This window comes from Mytilus californianus, unplaced genomic scaffold (genome assembly GCF_021869535.1).
Source record: "Mytilus californianus isolate M0D057914Y unplaced genomic scaffold, xbMytCali1.0.p SCAF_8, whole genome shotgun sequence".
In the NCBI taxonomy this organism is placed as follows: domain Eukaryota; kingdom Metazoa; phylum Mollusca; class Bivalvia; order Mytilida; family Mytilidae; genus Mytilus; species Mytilus californianus.
The window spans coordinates 102605631-102626401 of record NW_026262734.1 but is presented as its reverse complement, the minus strand read 5'-3'; the positions used below and the strand labels follow the sequence as shown (position 1 = coordinate 102626401).

Sequence of the window (20771 nt, the reverse complement as noted above, 5' to 3'; positions counted from 1 at the left end):
ATATTTTGGAAACTTGAGGTTACATGGTTACCCTAAAGCTTGTACACAGGTTAAAAAGGGGGAAAATTTGATTGGTTAACTTCCAGTGATGGTTATTTTCTTATATGCAATGAAATGTTATGTAAAATTTTTTCTATAGTACTGGACAGGATAAATCTTTACTCATGCCAAGTATTTCTTTAATTGAAACAAAGATAAATTCTGCACAATTTTTTGAAAAGTGCAAATTTAACAAAGACTAATAGGGGAAAATCAATGGTGGTATTACACCTATAGGGGAAAATTACATTTTTTTTTAACAAAAACCAAAGGACTTTATAAGCATAAAACATATCTCAGAAAGTCTGGTTTTTGCAACTGCTTTTTGTTTGTAAGAATACAAAATTGAAGTGTGGCTCCATGCTTTTCTTGCAAAAATTCTAAAATTCTTATGGTCCAATCAATATTTGCATTTTTTTCCATCTTATATTATATGTAAATGTAATAATATATTTTTTTTTTATGAAGCTATCCCTTATTTGTAAATTCATTATGTCAACTAAATGGGTTTAAAAATGTTCACACAAATTATAGGAAATGAGCACTATTTAATGATCTAAACATCGTACATTGATATTTCTGTCCATAATCTTTTGTTTGGACTTATAATACTTCCTCTGATAACATTTTGATAATGTTTACACTTAATCCTCTTATTGGAAGAAAAATCTATGACCATTTCCAACCACTTAACATGCTTATAACTATATTTGTCTATCATTTCGGTTTCCATTTTCTAATCCTTCTTTTATGTATTATCTGTAATACTTGACTAATTAAAAAGAGCTGACTTTTCAGAGATAATATTTTTCAGTCAATCTTACACAAATTAACTTCCATTTCGTTAGATATGGACTGAGAAAATATTTATAACATGCATGTATCCATGACTTTCTATCTTGGAAGTTTGCACCTAACTCTCTTCAAATTAAATAAGAGGGTTCATACATAAACCTATTAAAGTAATATAATAGGAAACCCCACATAACATGCTTAATTGTTAAATTGCTTTATCTTGCTATTTGCAAAAGAATTCCAAATCTTCATTGGTTTTGGTGTCTCGTGTGTATTTATCAGTTTCATTTTACCATTAACTCTATTAATGCTTATTCCATGGAATATTATCTATTGGCATAAAATTACCTAAACATCAAAGGTTGTGTGTGTGGGATGGAAAAGGTGGAGGGGGTGGACCTTGGGTTAGTGACAAGTTTTTTTTTCTTAACAAAGATGTGAATATTCAATGTTTTCTTTGATGAAAAAAGGGAGAATTGTTATTTTTATGCCCCCGCCGTAGCGGTGGGGGCATTAAGTTTTACCCTTGTCCGTCTGTACGTACGTACCAAAATTGGTTTCCTTTCTCTAACTTGAGTTTGCCTCAACCAAATATTATGAAACTTATACACAATGCTTATTGCCACAAAACACAGATCAAGTTTGAATTTTGGTGGCTTCACTTAAACCGTTCTAGAGTTATGCCCCTTTATAAATGGAATAAAATGCTGGGGCGCAGCTTGATACGACCGCAGAGGTGGAACCCTGAACAGTTGGGGCAAGTATGGACACAACATTCAAGCTTGATACAGCACTGAATTTGGATTGTAATTAAATATTTGACACAGCATAGGTTTCTGACACAGAATGAATGTGGTCTAAGAACTTAAAATTTTTTAGTTTACCTATTCAAACCATATATCATTACAATTTGCTCTTATATATAAATCAGAAATAACCAATTTAAAATGGAAAATTTTAAAGAAAAAAAAGAAAAAAAAAATCCCCCCCCCCAATTTTTTGTACCCCCATATGATTCATCACCCCCAAACTCAATCCCAGCCTTCCCTCTGTGGTATGGTACCTTGCAGTACAATTTCAGAGAGATCCATACACTTGAACACAAGTTATTGTCTGGAAACTAGAAAAATGCTTGTTTTTTGGCCCCTTTTGGCCCCAAATTCCTAAACGTTTAGGGCAATTACCCCCAAACTCAAACCCAGCTTTCCCTTTGTGATATCGAACCTTGTAGTACAATTTCATAAAGATCCATACACTTACACACAAGTTATTGTCCTGAAACTAGAAAAATGCTTTTTTTTTGCCCCTTTATGGACCCTCATTCCTAAAATTTTGAGGCAATTACCCCCAAAATCAATCCCAGCCTTCCCTTTGTGGTATGGTACCTTGCAGTACAATTTGAGAGAGATCCATACACTTGAACACAAGTTATTGTCTGGAAACTAGAAAATGCTTATTTTTGGCCCCTTATTCCTAAACGTTTTGGGTAATTACCCCCAAACTCAATTCCAGCTTTCCCTTTGTGATATGGAACCTTGTAGTACATTTGAATCAACTACAATCAATGCTTTATACAATGCAATGTTTAATTTTTACTTCCACTGATAAAACACAGATCAAGTTGAATTTGGGTAGTGTCACTTTAACCATTATTGAGTTATGCCCCTTTATAAATCGAAAAATTGCAAAATTTTTAGTTTCCATTCTGTAACTTAAGTTTGCCCCAACCAAACATTATGAAACCTATACACAATATTCATTACCACAAAACTAAGATCAAGTACAAATTTTTGTTTCCGTTTTCTAACTTTAGTTTGCCTCAACCAAATGTTATGAAACTTATACACAATGCTTATTACTACATAATACAGATTAAGTACGAAAATTGGTGGTGACACTTATACCATTCTTGAGTTATGTCCCTTTATAAACATAAAAATTGCTGAATTTTTCGTTTCTGTTCTCTAACTTTAGTTTGTCTCAACCAAATGTTATAAAATTTATACACAACCGTTCTAGAGTTATGCGTGTTTACAAATAGAAAAATTGCTGAATTTTTAGTTTCTGTTCTCTACTTAAGTTAGCCTCAACCAAATGTTATGAGATTTACACATAATGCTTATTACCACAAAACTCAGATCAAGTTCATATTTGGGTAGCGTCACTTTTACCGTTCTTCAGTTATGTCCCTTTATAACTATATGATATGCAAGCGGGGGCATCATCTGTGTCCACATGTGGACACTATCCACATTTATTTAAAATAAAATCTTTAATCTTTTTTAAAAGACACCTTACAAAATATCTCAACATCATCAAAAGAACAGCTCAAGACAACTTTTGAAAGAAATGCAGCTTCTTCTCTCAGATTCTAGTCTTATTGTTATTGTTACTGTGTCCAGGCGACATAAAAAGGCAAACATGATCCATTTTTTATGTATAGACCTAATGTCAATATTCTACACAAATTATTCTGACAAAGACAAAAAAAAAAAATAGCTGCACCAGCTTATAACATATTTGGTTTTTTTCATGAGTTTTCATACAACACAAAGGAATAATTGGTATATAAATTTCAGTATGTCACACCAAAATGTCTTACATTTGACGAACCAGATGTTACTCTGATCAATTAATGCCAGATTTTTTTTATAGGAGTTAAATTTTTTTTATATAAAAGATATATTTTTTTAAGTATAACAGTATCATAATGTCATCAGATTAAACGATCAATAAACTGATAAAAAAAAAAACATTCACATGACTGTCATGTGATTCATTGAAAAATTAAAATTAAATTTAGCTTGCTGTCCAAATAGAGGATGTTGGTTCCAAACCATACCACATCTCCATATTTTATTTCCTATAAAATGAATATAATATGCTCTCTAAAATTTCAATTTAAAAATCAAATATGATGGTCATTAAACTTTAGTTTGAGATATTTACATAAGATAATAAAACAACTTTACAAGCAAACACTCAAAACCTCTTCATTAAGTAGCCTTATTATTTATTCTTTATTTGCTTGTTCAAGAGTTGAAGGGTTTTAAGTTAATCTGTATTTTTTTTAAATTGTTAACTCTCTATAAAACTGAAAATTCATATATGATCATAATTTTTTTAAATGTTTATTATATGAACAACAGAGTACAAATTTTTGAGAACCTTAACAAAAAATTGCTTAAAAAAATAGGGCCGACAGCAGTCAACTATAAAAATACAGACCCCTTATTTGGAATAAGCACATTAAAAATGTGGTGGGTTAAACATGTTAACATGCTTTACAATGATAGAGAATTATTTCAATATTTATATAGTTTTGTGCCAATAGGCTAATTTTCTTTGAAAAATGACATATATTTGACATGTTATTTTAACCAATTCATCAATTAACATGCTAAACTGCATTGTATTGATTTAATTACAAAAACAAGAAATACAAACAAGATTAGAAATTAAGATTTCAAATTGGTTTTTGCTTTTTATTGGCATTTTCTATCTTCTCATACAATTGGAAGGTAATCAGGTTGAACTTATGATGAAGAGGTTAACATACAACTTCAACAGAGTAACAATCTGTAAATCATACTTTGAAGAAACATACAAGTTCAATTAAGATAAGATGCTGTTACTCTATTACACATAAACACAGGAAAATTAACAACCTCAATTGATAATCATGGGATAAAAACCTGGCTGGGTCAAACCAGAGACATGAAAATCCGTACATGTATTTGCTGCTACTCCGATAAGCATGTAGCTGATTTGGGAGTAAGAGGAAAGGCTGGTCAGCTCTGATTCAGAATAGTGTGTCAGGGTAGGGTCACATTGCTTCCTGCAGACTGATACCATGTGAAAGTTGAAAATCTGAGCATGTCTGTCTATTTCAAAATTTATATTCATATCGCATTATCATGTTCTCGTCCTGAATATGCAACTTGCCACTGGACGTTAAACAGCCTTCCATCATAACCATTATCATCAATTACTAATTACAACCTGATATATGTATACATGTACAGGGAGATATGGGGTATATACATGTATGTCAATGAGACGTACAGCAATCCAATAACAAATATAACACTGGAAACATCGAGAGGGCAACATACAGTCTATATAACATAACAAGTTCTTAATTGATTCCCCAGTCTTCAAAAGTTTTATTAATGTCTGGACTCAGACGAAACAAGTTGCTTTAAAGACAAATACAATGCATGAACCTGATCAGCTGTTTGGTTTAAAGACTTTTAAAGATATGAGGAATAATATACACTAATCCATGTTTTTCCTCATTCTTTAATATGAGAAGAAAGCCGACATGGATTTTAAATGTAATTACTGTTAAATGTCCAATAATTATGTCAATATTCATATATATAAAGTATGTTTTCATTACTGTATGACATAAAAATTCTTTAAAGTTAGATAAATTTATCACTCATGATCCAATGCTATAGCCCAGAAGAGAGCAAATGTCTGCTGGATAGCCTGGTCCAGGGAACAGAAGAGAGCAAATGTCTGCTGGATAGCCTGGTCCAGGGAACAGAAGAGAGCAAATGTCTGCTGGATAGCCTGGTCCAGGGAACAGAAGAGAGCAAATGTCTGCAGGATAGCCTGGTCCAAGGAACAGAAGAGAGTAAATGTCTGCTGGATAGCCTGGTCCAGGGAATAGAAGAGAGCAAATGTCTGCTGGATAGCCTGGTCCAGGGAACAGAAGAGAGCAAATGTCTGCTGGATAGCCTGGTCCAGGGAACAGAATAGAGCAAATGTCTGCTGGATAGCCTGGTCCAGGGAACAAGTTATCATTCTTTGATTTTCTTTGTCTACGAATATAGTCTCTAATGTAGACAATGAATAACTGCATATTTTTACACACTCCAAATTCTTTTCTTTATATATCTTATGCATATATAGTAGGCAGGGGGATGAAATTACATGTAGAAAAAATGGGGGTCATGAATTTTTAGGTAAAGAAGTGATTTGGTCCAGTTGAAAAAGGTCAAAAATTATTATGTCTGAAGCTGTTAAACTGAATTATCGACCTCCTTCACATGAAATTGTCCATATTTTGAGTTAGAGCTGAAAGACTTTTCTATAATTTTTATATAATTACTACACTGCAAAAATCTTTTTGAGAAAGCACAGGTGCATTTTTTTAAATTTGTATCTATCGTCTAAATGATTATGAAATGCACTACGAAATAACTGTGTTCTTGGGATACTAGGTAAACATTTGATTCAAATGGTTTAAAACCTACAATTCTTTGTACCCTAAAAAATCAGAGATTTTGAATGCCAGACACAAAAATCTGTAACTGTTATTACACAACTGAAACTTATTCATCCATGAAAAAAAATGTCACAAAAAACAGCAGGTTTCACAAATGGAAAGGCTATCAAGTTTATTTATGGCAACAGATTGGACAGTAATTAGTTTTTCTGTTCGATTTATGATAAAGAAATTTTACAAAGAAATTTACAAATATGTTTGCAGGTATAAATTTCAAATAAAATTCCATGTTATATGCAGAGAAAGGCTCTGCAAGACCCATGTAGTGTGAATTCCAAAATAATACAGAACCTGTCTGTAAAATTATGCTACTGTATATTTTTATACTTCCAAATTATGTCATTTTGGAATTTATACAATCATTTTCCACACCAAGTTTTGGGTAACCAATGCAATTAGCCAGCAATAAAAAAAAAATTTATGTATATAAATGTTTGTAAAATTATTCTACTGTCATTTTTCTAAATTTACAGACATGTTCGACATACAAAAATTTAGTAGATCCAGGCATTAGGACAGGTGCCTGCCCCCTCTCCCATTATGAACAAAAATTGTGTTTTTCTATATATTTTTTTTTTTATCTAATTGCAATGTTACAAGCTGTTCATGTGGACTACTGTTATGGGGTTCAAAATTTTCAAAAATATTATCCTTTTCTACTCAAAAAACAAACTGAGGGATATTATGCACTCTTTACCAAATTTGTTTTTTCATGGTTTGATTAAACAAGTTTGAATAAAATTAAATGTTCAAATCTTAATGTCTTTGGTTTAAAAAATTTTACCATTAGTAGTTCAGAACTTCTATATTAATGCTCAAAACATCTGTTACTTGCATTTGAATTGTTAATGTAATTATATAGCCTTTATATAACCCATGATAACAATAACAAACTTTTTTTTCATATCAAACACATTTTCCTTATTACTATCAATACCGACTTTACTATTGATGTAATTTTACAGGTAGAACATAATATTTTTCTCTCTTTTGGAAGTTGGCAGATTATAAATACAATTTTTACCTAAATTGGTCATTTACTCATTGGAAACACCTCTTTATTGTCATTTAATCAAAGCTTACAAAATTACTATCATGACTATACTGACACCATTTATAAGGAATAAAAATTTAGGGAAAATAATCACACATCCTTACCCATTATAAACATTAGCATTAATAAAAGTACATATGTAACAGTATGAAATATCCCTTTAACACCATCAAACAGTCATAAAAATCATTTTTAGTAGTTCTGGTTTAAAGTAATTAAGCTTCATACCAAATTTTTGCTTCATTGATGTCATGTGTACTTTATGGGGCGAAAGGACCATTTTCTGGAATTCAGGATTGAGCTGTTTAATTAGCAGGAATTCAGGAACAGTCAGTGAAATTGTCAGGAATTCTAAATTAAATTTATCATGATGCATTGCAGGGAAACGACACATTATTTTTCAGGATGACATCCAATTCCTCCCTGTACTCCTTATATTCTTTTTTCATTGACAAAATGTGATAAAGCCTCATTTGCAAACAAAGATCCTAAAAATAAGACCTATTCTAAAACCTGTGAAATTCATTAAAACTAATCAATACCGAGTTGTCATCAAACACAATAGAATTAACCTGAACTTATTTGCACCATTCTATTTATGTGTAAAATATGTTACTGCTATAACAAAATATCTATCAATTTTTTGCACCAGTTTTTAAAGTGTGACAAATATCCTCCTGGAATCACACTGAACAGAATTTAATTAAAACCAATTAATCAAGCATACAAACAGCTGATGTAAGAAAAGCACAAAGCTTGGGAATTACTATTTTCCTCCATAATTTGGAGGACATTATACAATCAATGATCAGCCAGATGGTATTGATCATTGCATTTAATGATAACTTTATAATAAATATACACTATAAATGTCTCCTTTTGTTGTTATACCCTTAGAAATCTAAACAATTTGATCTTCATGACCTTGAAAGCTATTTTCTGTATACTATGTTGCTATGCCAAACCAGAAGAATTTTGAAAGAATTTATCATTTCCACTGTAACATTCCTTGTGAATCAAATTTAAGATTAAATCTCAATTTCCTTGTTCATTTTGTAAATAAAACAGGCTTACTGACCACTTCTAGATATTTTAGGGTCCCAAAAACATTTAAGCCCTATTTATCAGTTGTAATTTCAGAAGGTAACACTTCTTGCATACTAGTTAAATATCGCCTTTTGTCAATTCATTCACAGCAATGAAAATTAAAGGTTTATTGTAATTCAAATTGTCAGTTTTAAACAGAGCTTATTCTTTGCCAGATATAGTCATGATGTTGCAATAAACATTTCAACTTTATAGTAATGGAATTTGAAATTTCTTGAACCAAAAAAAAACAGAAGCATAATATACATTTATTTCCCATGCCTGAGGGAGAAAAGTCAATTAAACCACATATTTACCGAAATAAAAGACAGTTATTGTTTTATTCCATTTTCCCAGAGAAAACAATGTATTTGAAGTCAAATATTTACCAACACCAATTGTATATCAAACATTTTACTATAACGTTACAGTTAAAAGCATGTGACGTTCAGCTCGGTGAATATCACTTTTCTCCAGGTGAATATGCTTTTTTATCCAAAATCCAATTCATAAAGAGAAAACATCCTAAAATTATATCAATATGGAATAAGAAGATTTGTTCACCAAAGAAAAGTCATATTTCGCGATGGCATTGCCCGAGGGAAATATGACTTTTCGAGGGTGAACAAATCTTCATATATCCCTGAGCCAATGAAAATGAATGTTTTATTCCACTGCTTATACTTTTTTTATTTCCTGAACATAAAATATTAATTTACAAAATTTTTTTTTCTTATCCTCATGTTTTTATAACTAAACATGACATAAACAATAATGATAATTAGTACAAAAGTTAATCATTCATTTTTTTATTTATTTATTTTATTTTTTATCTGAACTAATTTTGAACATGAAATTACTATACTATCTCATTTAAACTGTTGTATATATATACATAAACCGTGTGTAAAGTCGCAAAAGGAAGTCCTGACCTTCAGAGTGGAATATGATATATACTCACAGGGGAAAATGAAGTTTTGTTCAACGTCACATTGGATAGTCTAAACCAATCAAATGTTGATTTCGCTATTAATATTTACCGGTACATGATTTAAATGCAGTGGAATAATAATTCACTTTTATATTAATGTCTTTCTAAATTCTATTATATTTGTCCTGATTTTTGATTTACCTCATAGGTGGTCTCCTGGTAGCCACGAAGAAGGTCAGATTAAAGACTTGAAATTTCAGGTATTAGCTTTTTCTCTATTATGAATGCAAAATTTAAGAGTAAGACTGAACCTTAAACACCAATTAATCATTCAATCCATCCTAATTATTCATAAAAAATATAATAATCATAACTATATAAAGATAATTACCATTATGAAGTAAAATGCATAAAGGTGCAAGTTATAAATCTTACTTATTTTTCAAGAATGTGATTATAATCTTGAAAGGATTCACCTACATACACCCATCTAACTTTGAGCAAAAACTGTAAAAACCATTATGATTTTGTTTTTTTTTGCAAAAAGCCTACATATGTATGACAGATGTATCAATATTAGTGTATAAAACATCAAATTCTGGAAAAACTATCCCCTGAGGTATGATTAGATCAATTTAATTACAAAACAGATCTTCCTTACATCTGACAATATTCAGTTCTTTGACTTTTAGTTCAGAACCATTTCCTGGATCCTCAGGGTCTTAATGTCATTGCTTGACGTTATAATTATCAGAACAGATTGTTGAACTGAGGGATGTCAGATCCTTCATGTCCATGAAGCCAAGTGTGGACTCTGTCCTGGATCCTCATGGTCTTAATGACATTGCTTGACGTAATGATTATCAGAACAGATTGATGAACTGACCGATGTCAGATCCTTTATGTCCATGAAGCCAAGTGTGGACTCTGTCCTGGATCCCCAGGGTCTAATGTCATTGCTTGACGTTATAATTATCAGAACAGATTGTTGAACTGAGCGATGTTAGCTCCTTCATGTCCATGAAGCCAAGTGTGGACTCTGGATTTGTATTTCAATTAGATTGATTTACGACCAAAACAGGGAAAAAAATAGAATATATAATATTTTCTACACCAACAGAAAAGGCCTTAAAAAAGCAGCCAAAACAGGGAGCCTGTGCCAGATCAACTTATTATTTAATCAAATGTCTATCTAAGGGACTGTAACTTCAAATGAAAAATAAATTATTGTTCTGGAAACTGGCAGTCCTGATGGTCCTAACCGCACAAAAATACAGGAAGGTCCCATCTATAATCAGTGTAGTGGTCCTGATGTCCAAATAAGAGTTTGTGTCCTGATGTCCAAATAAGAGTTTGTGGTGGTTTATTCTTTTTTAATCTGTCTGGAATTTAGTATAGCTTCTTAGAACCTGGAACCATATAGTTATGAGTGTGTGGAAGGGGGTATACAGAATGGGCCAAAAATATAAAGAATAAAGAAGAATGGACCAAAAAAATAAAGAATAGAGAATATTGACGGCCAAAAATATAAAGAATAGAGAATAATGGGCTTAAAATTAAAGAATACAGAAATGAAGGACCTCCCATCCCAACCCTCCGTTATTGTGCAAATTGACCTAATCTTATTTATACCTTCATGTCATGCATGTATAGAAATAATTGATAGCAAAACTGTCTTCAAAAACAGGACCATCAGATTTGTTTGTACATGTGTAGTCTAGGTGGTTCTAAAGACCACCAGGCCAGAAAAGATTTCTGGAAATAAATAAATAGACTCCAGACATATTTCTATAAGTATTTTTGTACTTACCTAAAACTTCCGTACACAATCAGTAAAATGGAAATAACGAAGGTTGATAACCTAGAAGAATCCATGATCGACAAGGTCCTGAAATCAGATTAATAAAATGTAAATGAACTTGGAACAGATTATTATTTGCACATGCTTGCTAACAACATGCATGTAACTTTAAATCTGTTTTGGTCTCTCATATCGGTTTTAAAATTATAAACATGAAAATTTTGACATGAGGAAAATAGTGGTTCGTCAGCAGTCGTATTTTGTTCACCAGATGAAATCAAAAATCATATCTTGAGATATTGGTGAAGCTTAGCACGATCCTTGGAAGTCTTCATTCTTTATTTGGCCTTTAATTTTTTTAATTTATATGATTCGAGCGTCACCGATGAGTCTTTAGTAGACCTAAACAGGAGTCTTGTATCTATGGTGAGTTTCATTCATAGTATCTTAACTAAACGTTAGACCTAACTTTGACATGACAATTTACCTCAAATAAAAATTAGTCATATATGCTTGTTCAAATATTTGTTAATTAAATCCAGTTAGACATGTGTCATGGTACATTTAGAATTTACATGTCCAACTTTATATTGATAACATGATCAATTAATGTACTGAATCTGTAAATCAAATTTGAATTGACACATAATGAATGATGATAAATACTAAGTGCAATGTTGAGTGTCTTAGTGATGGCTTAGAAATCTATCTCTGATTACATGTACATATATAGATTCTACCACGCCACAACCTCGTCCCTCGTTGATTCCAGTCGAGATTACCCCTTTCAGTGGCACTTGACACTTTAAAGCAAAACAGGTGGTCTTAAATGAGATGCCAGGTTAAAGGTTGGAGGTTCAGGGGCGGATTCAGGTGGAGGCATGGTGGGCGTGCGCCCCCCTAAAATTTGCAAAGCATGGGTTGTCCTCAGCTTAATAAAGAGTATTTCAATAATTTTACCTAAAAAAAAATTAAGCCAATTTTTAAAATTTAAGTTTGCGCCCCCCCCCCCCCCCCCCCCCCCCCCTCCAAACCTAAATTCCTGGATTCGCCCTGACGTTGGATTTGATCATGTTGGAGCCACATGTATATTGTAGTCATTACTGGGTAAAATGCTGTGTACATGTAGCTAAAAAAGCTGTTTCTGTCAGAATTTATTGGAAAATATTCAGTGCACTGTTTAAATTTGATTAGATATGGCTTGAAATTACCAGACACTGAACAGAACCAATTTAAATGCTTACAGAATTAGACAAATGTACAAATTTATATAAACAAAAAGAGTAAAAAACTGTGTAAATGTCTGTATAATATAGTGATATTACTGGGGTATTGCATTGTCTCAAACCATTTATAATACAAAATCTTGGAAATTAAATCATTTCTAGACTATTTTAAAACTTATACATGTATGTATTATGTACCTCTCTAAATAAAATATTATCAATTCTTTCAAATCCTCCATTTTCAGTGATAATAATGTGTTTTAGTATTTATTCCATGCAACAACCTTGAAAGCTCAATCAAACATTCCTATTAAATTCTCCTGCATGGAATTACTATCTTCCACCTGTGCTAATGTGTTTTTTTTACCTGTCAAATCATTATCACCTGTCTAAACCCTTAATCTCAATTATTATCACCTCTTCCATTATCATGATTAGTACCAATTAACACTTCTTTGTATACTTATTTCTTTGTATACTTATCTAGAGAAGCTCTACATGTATAGTACAGACAGTGATTAAAAAGTGTCAGAAATTGACACCATATTTTTTTTTCTTCCGAAATGATGACACATTTAATACATACATTGACATTGTACACGTACATGTAACTGGTGTTTCCTTAGAAAATATTTTGACAAAAATCAATACTGAGAATTTATTATTATTCATGGGACACCAATTTCAATGGATTTCTTTCGTATAAGATTTTATAAAACCACAAATTTAAATGTTAGTACAAATTATCTAGAGGCTGGTATGCAGACTTTAGCAAAAATAACAAAATCAAATATACAGAGAATACAATTTTTCATCAATCCACGAAAACTAGTATCCACAATACCAAGGGCAGACAATTCAAAAAGTTACTGTACAGAACTGAATGCATTGATATTTCTAAAAAAATTCCACTCATAGATATCTAAGAATACATCAATTTCATTTGTCTAGAGTTCATTTTTTTTGTAATGATCACACATGGCGATATGAGTACTAAATAAACTGTATTCATACTATTAAAACGGGCAAAAAGCTGTTAAGTTCAACTTTATTGACATGCTGAAAATGTTGACTTTAATTCACACATATATTACATGTATTAGCAACTCAACTAAGAAATTTAAGTTCAGTGGCATGAAAATGGTTGTAGAGCAGTATAAATACCTAGAGAAAAGGGGAAAGATTTTACATTTATAAATATGATTATGTAAAACATTTTGTATACCTATTTTTATATTGTTATGACTCTTAACACCCCCCCCTCCAAATTCCATCCCAATCCTGTCAACACTAGGCCTGAGTTTACTTGTCAATTATATACATGATATATAATATATATATATACTTGTGGGTATTTAGGTATTAGATTATTTTGTATATATGCAAACAATAAATTAATTTGCTCTTGGAAGATACTTGAACTTACAAATAAAGGGAAAGGGTTAGACATTTTTTATTGACATATTTGTGTACTTTAATAAATATCTTGTGATAAAACAAACTTTAACTTTATGTTATCAGGAAAGCTACATGTAATCCTATTGAAAATAAATGAGGTTTACACTGCCATACATGTAAACTTTAAACAAATTGTAAATTCTTTGTGCATGTACATGTATATAGTAGACTTTATTTGTTCCTTTTAAATATTTTCAAGTGTTTTCCTCAGTAATCCTGTAAATCCAGCATTTTTTTTAATGGACGATTTTCTTTGTCTGAATTGTGTATAGTCATCTGGTCTGTAAACAAAAGGCCTAAGTGTACTAACAGGACAAAAATACGACTTGCTTTCCATTCGTTTGATGTGTTACATTTGAGCTTTTGATTTTGCCATTTGATAAAGGACTTTCCGTTTTGAATTTCCTTAAGAGTTCAGTATTTTTGTTATTTTACTTATTATACACGATATCTACCACTTCACAAATACCATACCAATGTATTTATGTGGTATGTGTATTTACATAACAAGACACTAACACCATGATTGTAAGTTTAATTTTACCAAAGTAAATCACCATACCAAAATTAAATCCCATCGATAAAACCAAGTGACAAATAAACTTTAATTTACAGTAATAAACCCCTATTAACAGAACTGCAAGCTTATATACATGTACATGTACCTTTAAAAACATTAAGAAAATTTCCTTTCCAAGCCCCATTTTTTCATACACTGTACCTTTTACAACTTTATTTATTTATTGATTTGATTGTATTTTTATACTATGATAATTCTTCACACCTTTTGCAACTTTATATACATATAATAATTCAAATTTATTCCTATATGAGTCTGGATAAATATTTGCATGAAAACTTTTTAAAGTATAGGGTATATTTGGATCTCTCAGACTCTGGGACTAATATATAAATGTATTAATCACAAGTTCTCTTTCAACATCTTAACTTGGAAAATCTTATAGCATCAAATATTTTCATGCATTATGGTTTTACAAAGTTGGTAGGTCTGATATTAAATAGACAGTGCTTTTAGAGAATTTTTTTGTGTTAAAGTTGAAAAAAATTCGTAAGGGTTCCGCGGAACCCAGTGTCTCGCCTACTTTTTGCTGTTAATCACAGGCTCAGCAAAAATGAGGAAAAAAATTAATAAAAATATTCCTCTCTATACTATCTTTTGATTGTAAGTAGCTTCTGTCCAAGTTTGGTAAAAATCCAGGATAGTTTATGAATCTAATAAATGTTTTAAAAACTTAAACTGCAGACTGTATGTAATGTAAACTGGAAGAAAAACTAAGTCCATTTATAAGTAAAATACGGAAAAAATGGAACAAAATTTCCTTCTAGATACTAGCTTTTAATCATAAACAAGCTTCTGTCTAAATTTGGTACAAATCCAGGATAGTTTAAGAAAGTTGTTAAAATTTTAAAAACTTTAACCACAGAGTGAATGTAATGTTTAAACTGGCAGAAAAACTAAGTCCATTTATAAGTAAAATACAGAAAAAATGGAATTTTTTTTTTACAAAATTTACTTCTGGATACTATCTTATGATCATAAACAAGCTTCTTTTTTAAGTTTGGTAGAAATCCAGGATAGTTTAAGAAAGTTATTAAAATTTCAAAAACTTTAACCACAGAGTGAATGTAATGTTTCCTGGCAGAAAAACTAAGTCCACTTATAAGTAAAATACGGAAAAAATGGAATTTTTTTTTACAAAATTTACTTTTGAATATTAACTTATTATCATAAACAAGCTTCTGTCCAAGTTTGGTAGAAATCCAGGATAGTTTAAGAAAGTTATTAAAATTTCAAAAACTTTAACCACAGAGTGAATGTAATGTTAACTGGCAGAAAAACTAAGTCCATTTATAAGTAAAATACGGAAAAAATGGAATTTTTTTTTTACAAAATTTACTTCTGGATACTATCTTATGATCATAAACAAGCTTCTTTCCAAGTTTGGTAGAAATCCCGGATAGTTTAAGAAAGTTATTAAAATTTCAAAAACTTTAACCACAGAGTGAATATTTGTGGACGCCGCCGACGACGACGACGACGACGACGCCGACGCCGACGGAATGTAGGATCGCTATGTCTCGCTTTTTCGACAAAAGTCGAAGGCTCGACAAAAATAAGTAGCAATCACTTTCATCTTTAATGCCAAACATAAATTAAATTTGCATTGATACATTTTGCTATGAGAATTACATTTGAATATAATACAATATTGTAGAGACAATGTCATCATCTATATAACAGTGTATAAGGAGATGATGAGGCATTCTGGCCCTCTGGCCACTAATTATATATAACTCCATGAGCTCAGCAACAGTAAATGGTTAACATGAGTGACTATGCAATAAATCATAGCAAATTTCCTTCATAGGACCAATAGAATACAAAGACAATTGTACATCAAGGTCATTGTACATGTCCATTTAAAATATCACTTGACCTGATGATAAAGAGACAACAGATACTTATAGAAGTATTTGTCTACGTAAGATCAACAAAGCCACTTGATTTTAAATCTTGTACTTCAAATATTATTGCATTGTCGGACAATTGTGGTAAATAAAGAAGGGATTTTGGTGCCCTTCATAAGTTTCTCAACCTTCATCAGTTTGGCTCCAGATAAAAAATATGGGAAGCTAGGGATTTTCTGAACCAAACAAGCGTTAAATAGAACAGCCAAAACTCTCCTAGATAAAACATCACCTTAGGAAATTGCAAATTTAGTTTACGATCAGTTAGAACAGTTTTTTCCTAATTTTTCAGTTTGAAGAACCATGCCCCTTATATTACATTGTACATGGTTTTTTATCAGTGGTTTTTATACATGCATTAAAGGGACAAAAAATGTCAAATTCCTGTAAAGTTTTGAAAACTTTCATACATGAATAGGATTGAGAATGGAAACGGGGAATGTTTCAAAGAGACAACAACCAGACCAAAGAGCAGAAAACAGCCTAAGGCCACCAATGGGTCTTCAAAACAGCGAGAAAATCCAGCACCCAGAAGCTTTCTTTTTATCATTAAATGAGCAGTCACTCACTGTGTGATGTGGTCTTCAAATGGAAATACCAGATAGTACAAATAATTGAAACTTACGAGACAGCAGCAGCAGCGTCCGCCATTTGTTCCTCCGGCATCACCTGAGGTGGCATGGTAGTTGATGGTTTCTTTTACTCCTCAATTGTCAATGAGCACTACAAAAAGAAATAAACCAGGTATAAATAACATATACTTTGTGTACATGTATATATATTGGACTCATTTTTTTTTAATTTTGTCTCATTCTCAACTACAACAAAGGTTTCTTCATGCAATGATATGAATAAACTTCATACATGTTCTTAAACAAAAGACGTGAAGACAGATTTCAAATGAAAACATTTTTTTGTAAATACATGAAATAGTTGATTAAACAAAACTTATGTTTAACATCTGGTACATGAAAATCTTTCAAAAATTTTTTTTCAAAAAAGGTTGGTACATGTATAAATGTACATGGTTTACAAATGTATGACTAAACATTTCACTTAACAATTGATCAAATTGTTACATATTTGAAGAAAATTATTAAAACACATTAACCATTAACATTTATATATGCCCTGTAATGTGTATGTGAAATTAATGGAATTGATGAAGAATAAAAGTATGGAAGACCATTGACAGGTAATCTCTTAGATTAATCCAGGAATCATGGACGCATAAAACATAACAGGACTTACAATTTTCTTAACAGACAATAAGTCCAAGGCAGTTAATTAAAAAGGAACTGAATATAAGTGAGATAAAACTTTCCCTGAAATATTTAGCTGATAATATAGTTCAATTTTCTGTTAAAACTTGTAAAAAGACTTCATAAGTTTTACCTGTTCTATACTGCTACAGTCAAGTGTTATAATATATGTATTTTAAGTAAAAACATGTAAAAACCGACAGAAAATAAACATGATATGAAATCCCGTAGCTATACATCTTAGATTATTGCTGTGTAAAAAGGTGAATGTTCATTAATAATTGACCTTTCATAAGATATATACATCACTTATAAACAAGCAACAACTATTTTCTTCAGGGTAAAAACATTACTTTATAATTATACATGTATCTTTTTTCTCACCCAGATTAAATTATATACACTCCATAAATAAAATAACTCCAGTGCTTCACAATTCCATGCTTCAATATTTGAATAGTGGTTTGCTAAAGAACTAAATGAAATTTTAAGGAAGTGGTGTGCATTTTTTGTTACTAATTAATTGGTTTGACTTGACGATTGAGACATTCTGTAAGATAATCAATGGTAAAACATCAAAATCAGTTGTTACGATTCAGTAGTAAATGTACTTTGAAAAAATTGATTTAATGTAAAACTTCTGTTTTAATTCTAAGTGCAGTATGTTGTATATATATTTGAGTTCACAATGGTTCATAAGACACATTGTTTTTCATCCTCATATGTACAAGAAAAATTAAAAGATACATAAAACAAAAAGGGAACAACCCAATGTTCAATCCTTCTAAATCAATTTTGCCTGAGTGAGGGGGGAAACTTCATAACAATTTTCACTTATTTCCTTTGTCTGAGGGGCTGAAACTATTACAATGTAAACATCAATGTACCAGCAATTGGAAATTTTCAGCAAAACCACCTAATAATGTGTATTGAAAAGTTCTGTGTAAGACGACTGTACATACATGTATGGTTAACATGGATACATTTGTACAAGTTACATGTAATTCTTACATGTCAAAAAACACATATACACGTCAAAGCAATCATAAATCAGCTATATTACTGTCATTATTTACAATCGTTTTATATTTCTCCTAATGATAATTTATCAACTAATTTTATGTTATAATCATTCCATTAGACAGAACAAATTCAATATTTTGAATAATCAAAGAATACCACTGAGCAATGAGAAGGAAATAGTAGCTAGAAATTAATTATTTAGTGACCCTGGGTCTAATATTGCAGCTATGGGAATGCAATTTTTTTTTTAGAAATTAATGATTTATTGGCCAGATTATCATATTGTTTAAAATGACACTTATCACAGTATCATAACTAATTCTATTAACAATATCTATGGTGCATTGTTCTTGCATATATACATGCATTTAGTACCTGACGGATATCATGTTCAATCAAATAAAGTTATAACTGAAGCATGCAGCTCTGGGAATGAAATAATAATTATAAATGAATGATTTATTGCCCAGAGTCTTAAATTGTTTAGAGTAAGGCTTATTGCAGTAGGAAGACAATTTCTAATGAAGTTCTATGATGCATTGCTCTTGCATATAACAAACCAAATTAACTAACGCATACATGTACATGCAATTCCAAGTATTTTTTTGTTGAGTTTTGTGTATTATGGTTTGTCTTTTAGTCATTTTTCTTTTTTTTTCCATGGCATTGTCAGTTTGATTTCAATTTTTAAGTTTGAATATCTATTCCTTTGGTATATCTTTCACTTCTCTTTGTACTTATTTTTGACCCAAGAAATAAATGTAACATGTGTCCTCGATTCATGAATATCAGACTGGGTTTATTATTTTCTGAACTGATGAGTCCTACTCCAAAAATAATGTGCATTGAATTTGAATCCTCTGACATCATTGTCAAGTCATCAACTTTCCATTGCAAAAGTTTTAAAAAAATAAACTGACATTTTAATCCTTTCTTATTCTTTTTGATTCTGTTATAAAGACGGCTTAACATGCTTAAAGAGGTTGTGTTCCTTGCACAAAAGCTGCCCCAACAGAGTTACCTGTATGAGAAAGTACAACTGAAATCAACACTACTACCATCCAGCTGTCACCATCACAAATTGGTTTGTCAATGTATATATGATGTGTCTGTGTCTCAAATTATTTAAATCTTAAGATACAGTACACACAAGGGATCCAGTTAAAAATCTCTAGGTGGTGAATTCTCCTAGTAAATTTTGTTTTGATTTTCCTGTGTAAAACTGAAATATCCAAAAGGACAATTATCGCATTGTAAGCTACAAAAGGTCCTAATATGACAAATGTAAATCAATTCAAACAAAACTATAAGCTAACAGCCTGATTTATGTACAAAATGTACATAACAATAAACGAAAACCTTATATGATATACAGCAGCAAAGGACAACCACTGATTTAAAGGCTCCTGACTTGGGACAGGCACATACAGAATATAGCAGGGTTAAACATGTTTGATGGCCCCAAACCCTCACACTAATCTAGGACAGCAGTGTAACAGTACAATGTATGAAAGTCCAATTATTAGTAAAATAGAGAAAAATGCAAAAAAGTATTTTCAAAATTTTTCTCTGTATACTGTCTTTTGTTCAGAAGAAAGCTTTTTACAAAGTTATTGCTGTAAACAACTATTCATGCAGTTAGTCCAGGGAAATTCAAGAAAAGAAGAAAATATCTCCTATTATTTATATAAATTAAAAAAAATCTGAATGTCTAAGGGATATAACTCTACCTCCAAAATAATTTACCTGTACCAGTAAATAAAAAAAAACATTTGTATAAGTGTTTCACCAGACTGATTGGGATCAATGTATTTATTGTTTACATGATAACTACATCATACATGGGCACTAACCCAGTCCTGTTCAAGGTTTAAAATGGATCATGACATTTCTTCTGGTCCTACGGACTCAAAACAGAGATTGAGCAAAAGATATCAGAGTTGTGTATTTGCAAGATGTTCATAATATACTGTAATTTGATGACCATCTTAATATGCAACAGCATTTTAATTTTCAATAAAATGCTTCGCTAGGGCGCAGCTTGATACGACCGCAGAGGTCGAACCCTGAACAGTTGGGGCAAGTATGGACACAACATTCAAGCTTGATACAGCTCTGAATTTGGATTGTTATTAAATATTTGACACAGCATAGGTTTCTGACACAGAAAGAATGTGGTCTAAGAACTTGAATTTTTTTAATTTACCTATTATGGTCCAATGTCCAAAATCAAAATACATGGTTAGATTCAGCATATCAAAGAACCCCATATATTCAATTTTTGTTAAAATCAAACAAAGTTTAATTTTG

The 20771-nt window shown here is 31.1% G+C and overlaps 1 protein-coding gene across 1 annotated transcript in view; it reads right to left on the bottom strand.

Moving 5' to 3' along the window:
* The window catches only part of LOC127712700 (signal peptide peptidase-like 3), a 48752-nt gene that overhangs the window by 24755 nt on the left and 3226 nt on the right, over positions 1-20771 (bottom strand). Inside the window, exons 2-3 of the mRNA XM_052219302.1 lie at positions 16802-16899; positions 11012-11089 (exon numbers count right to left, since the gene is read on the bottom strand). Coding sequence (XP_052075262.1) covers positions 11012-11089; positions 16802-16857 — 134 coding nt within the window. The 5' untranslated portion in view covers positions 16858-16899. The remainder of the gene's footprint in view (positions 1-11011; positions 11090-16801; positions 16900-20771) is intronic.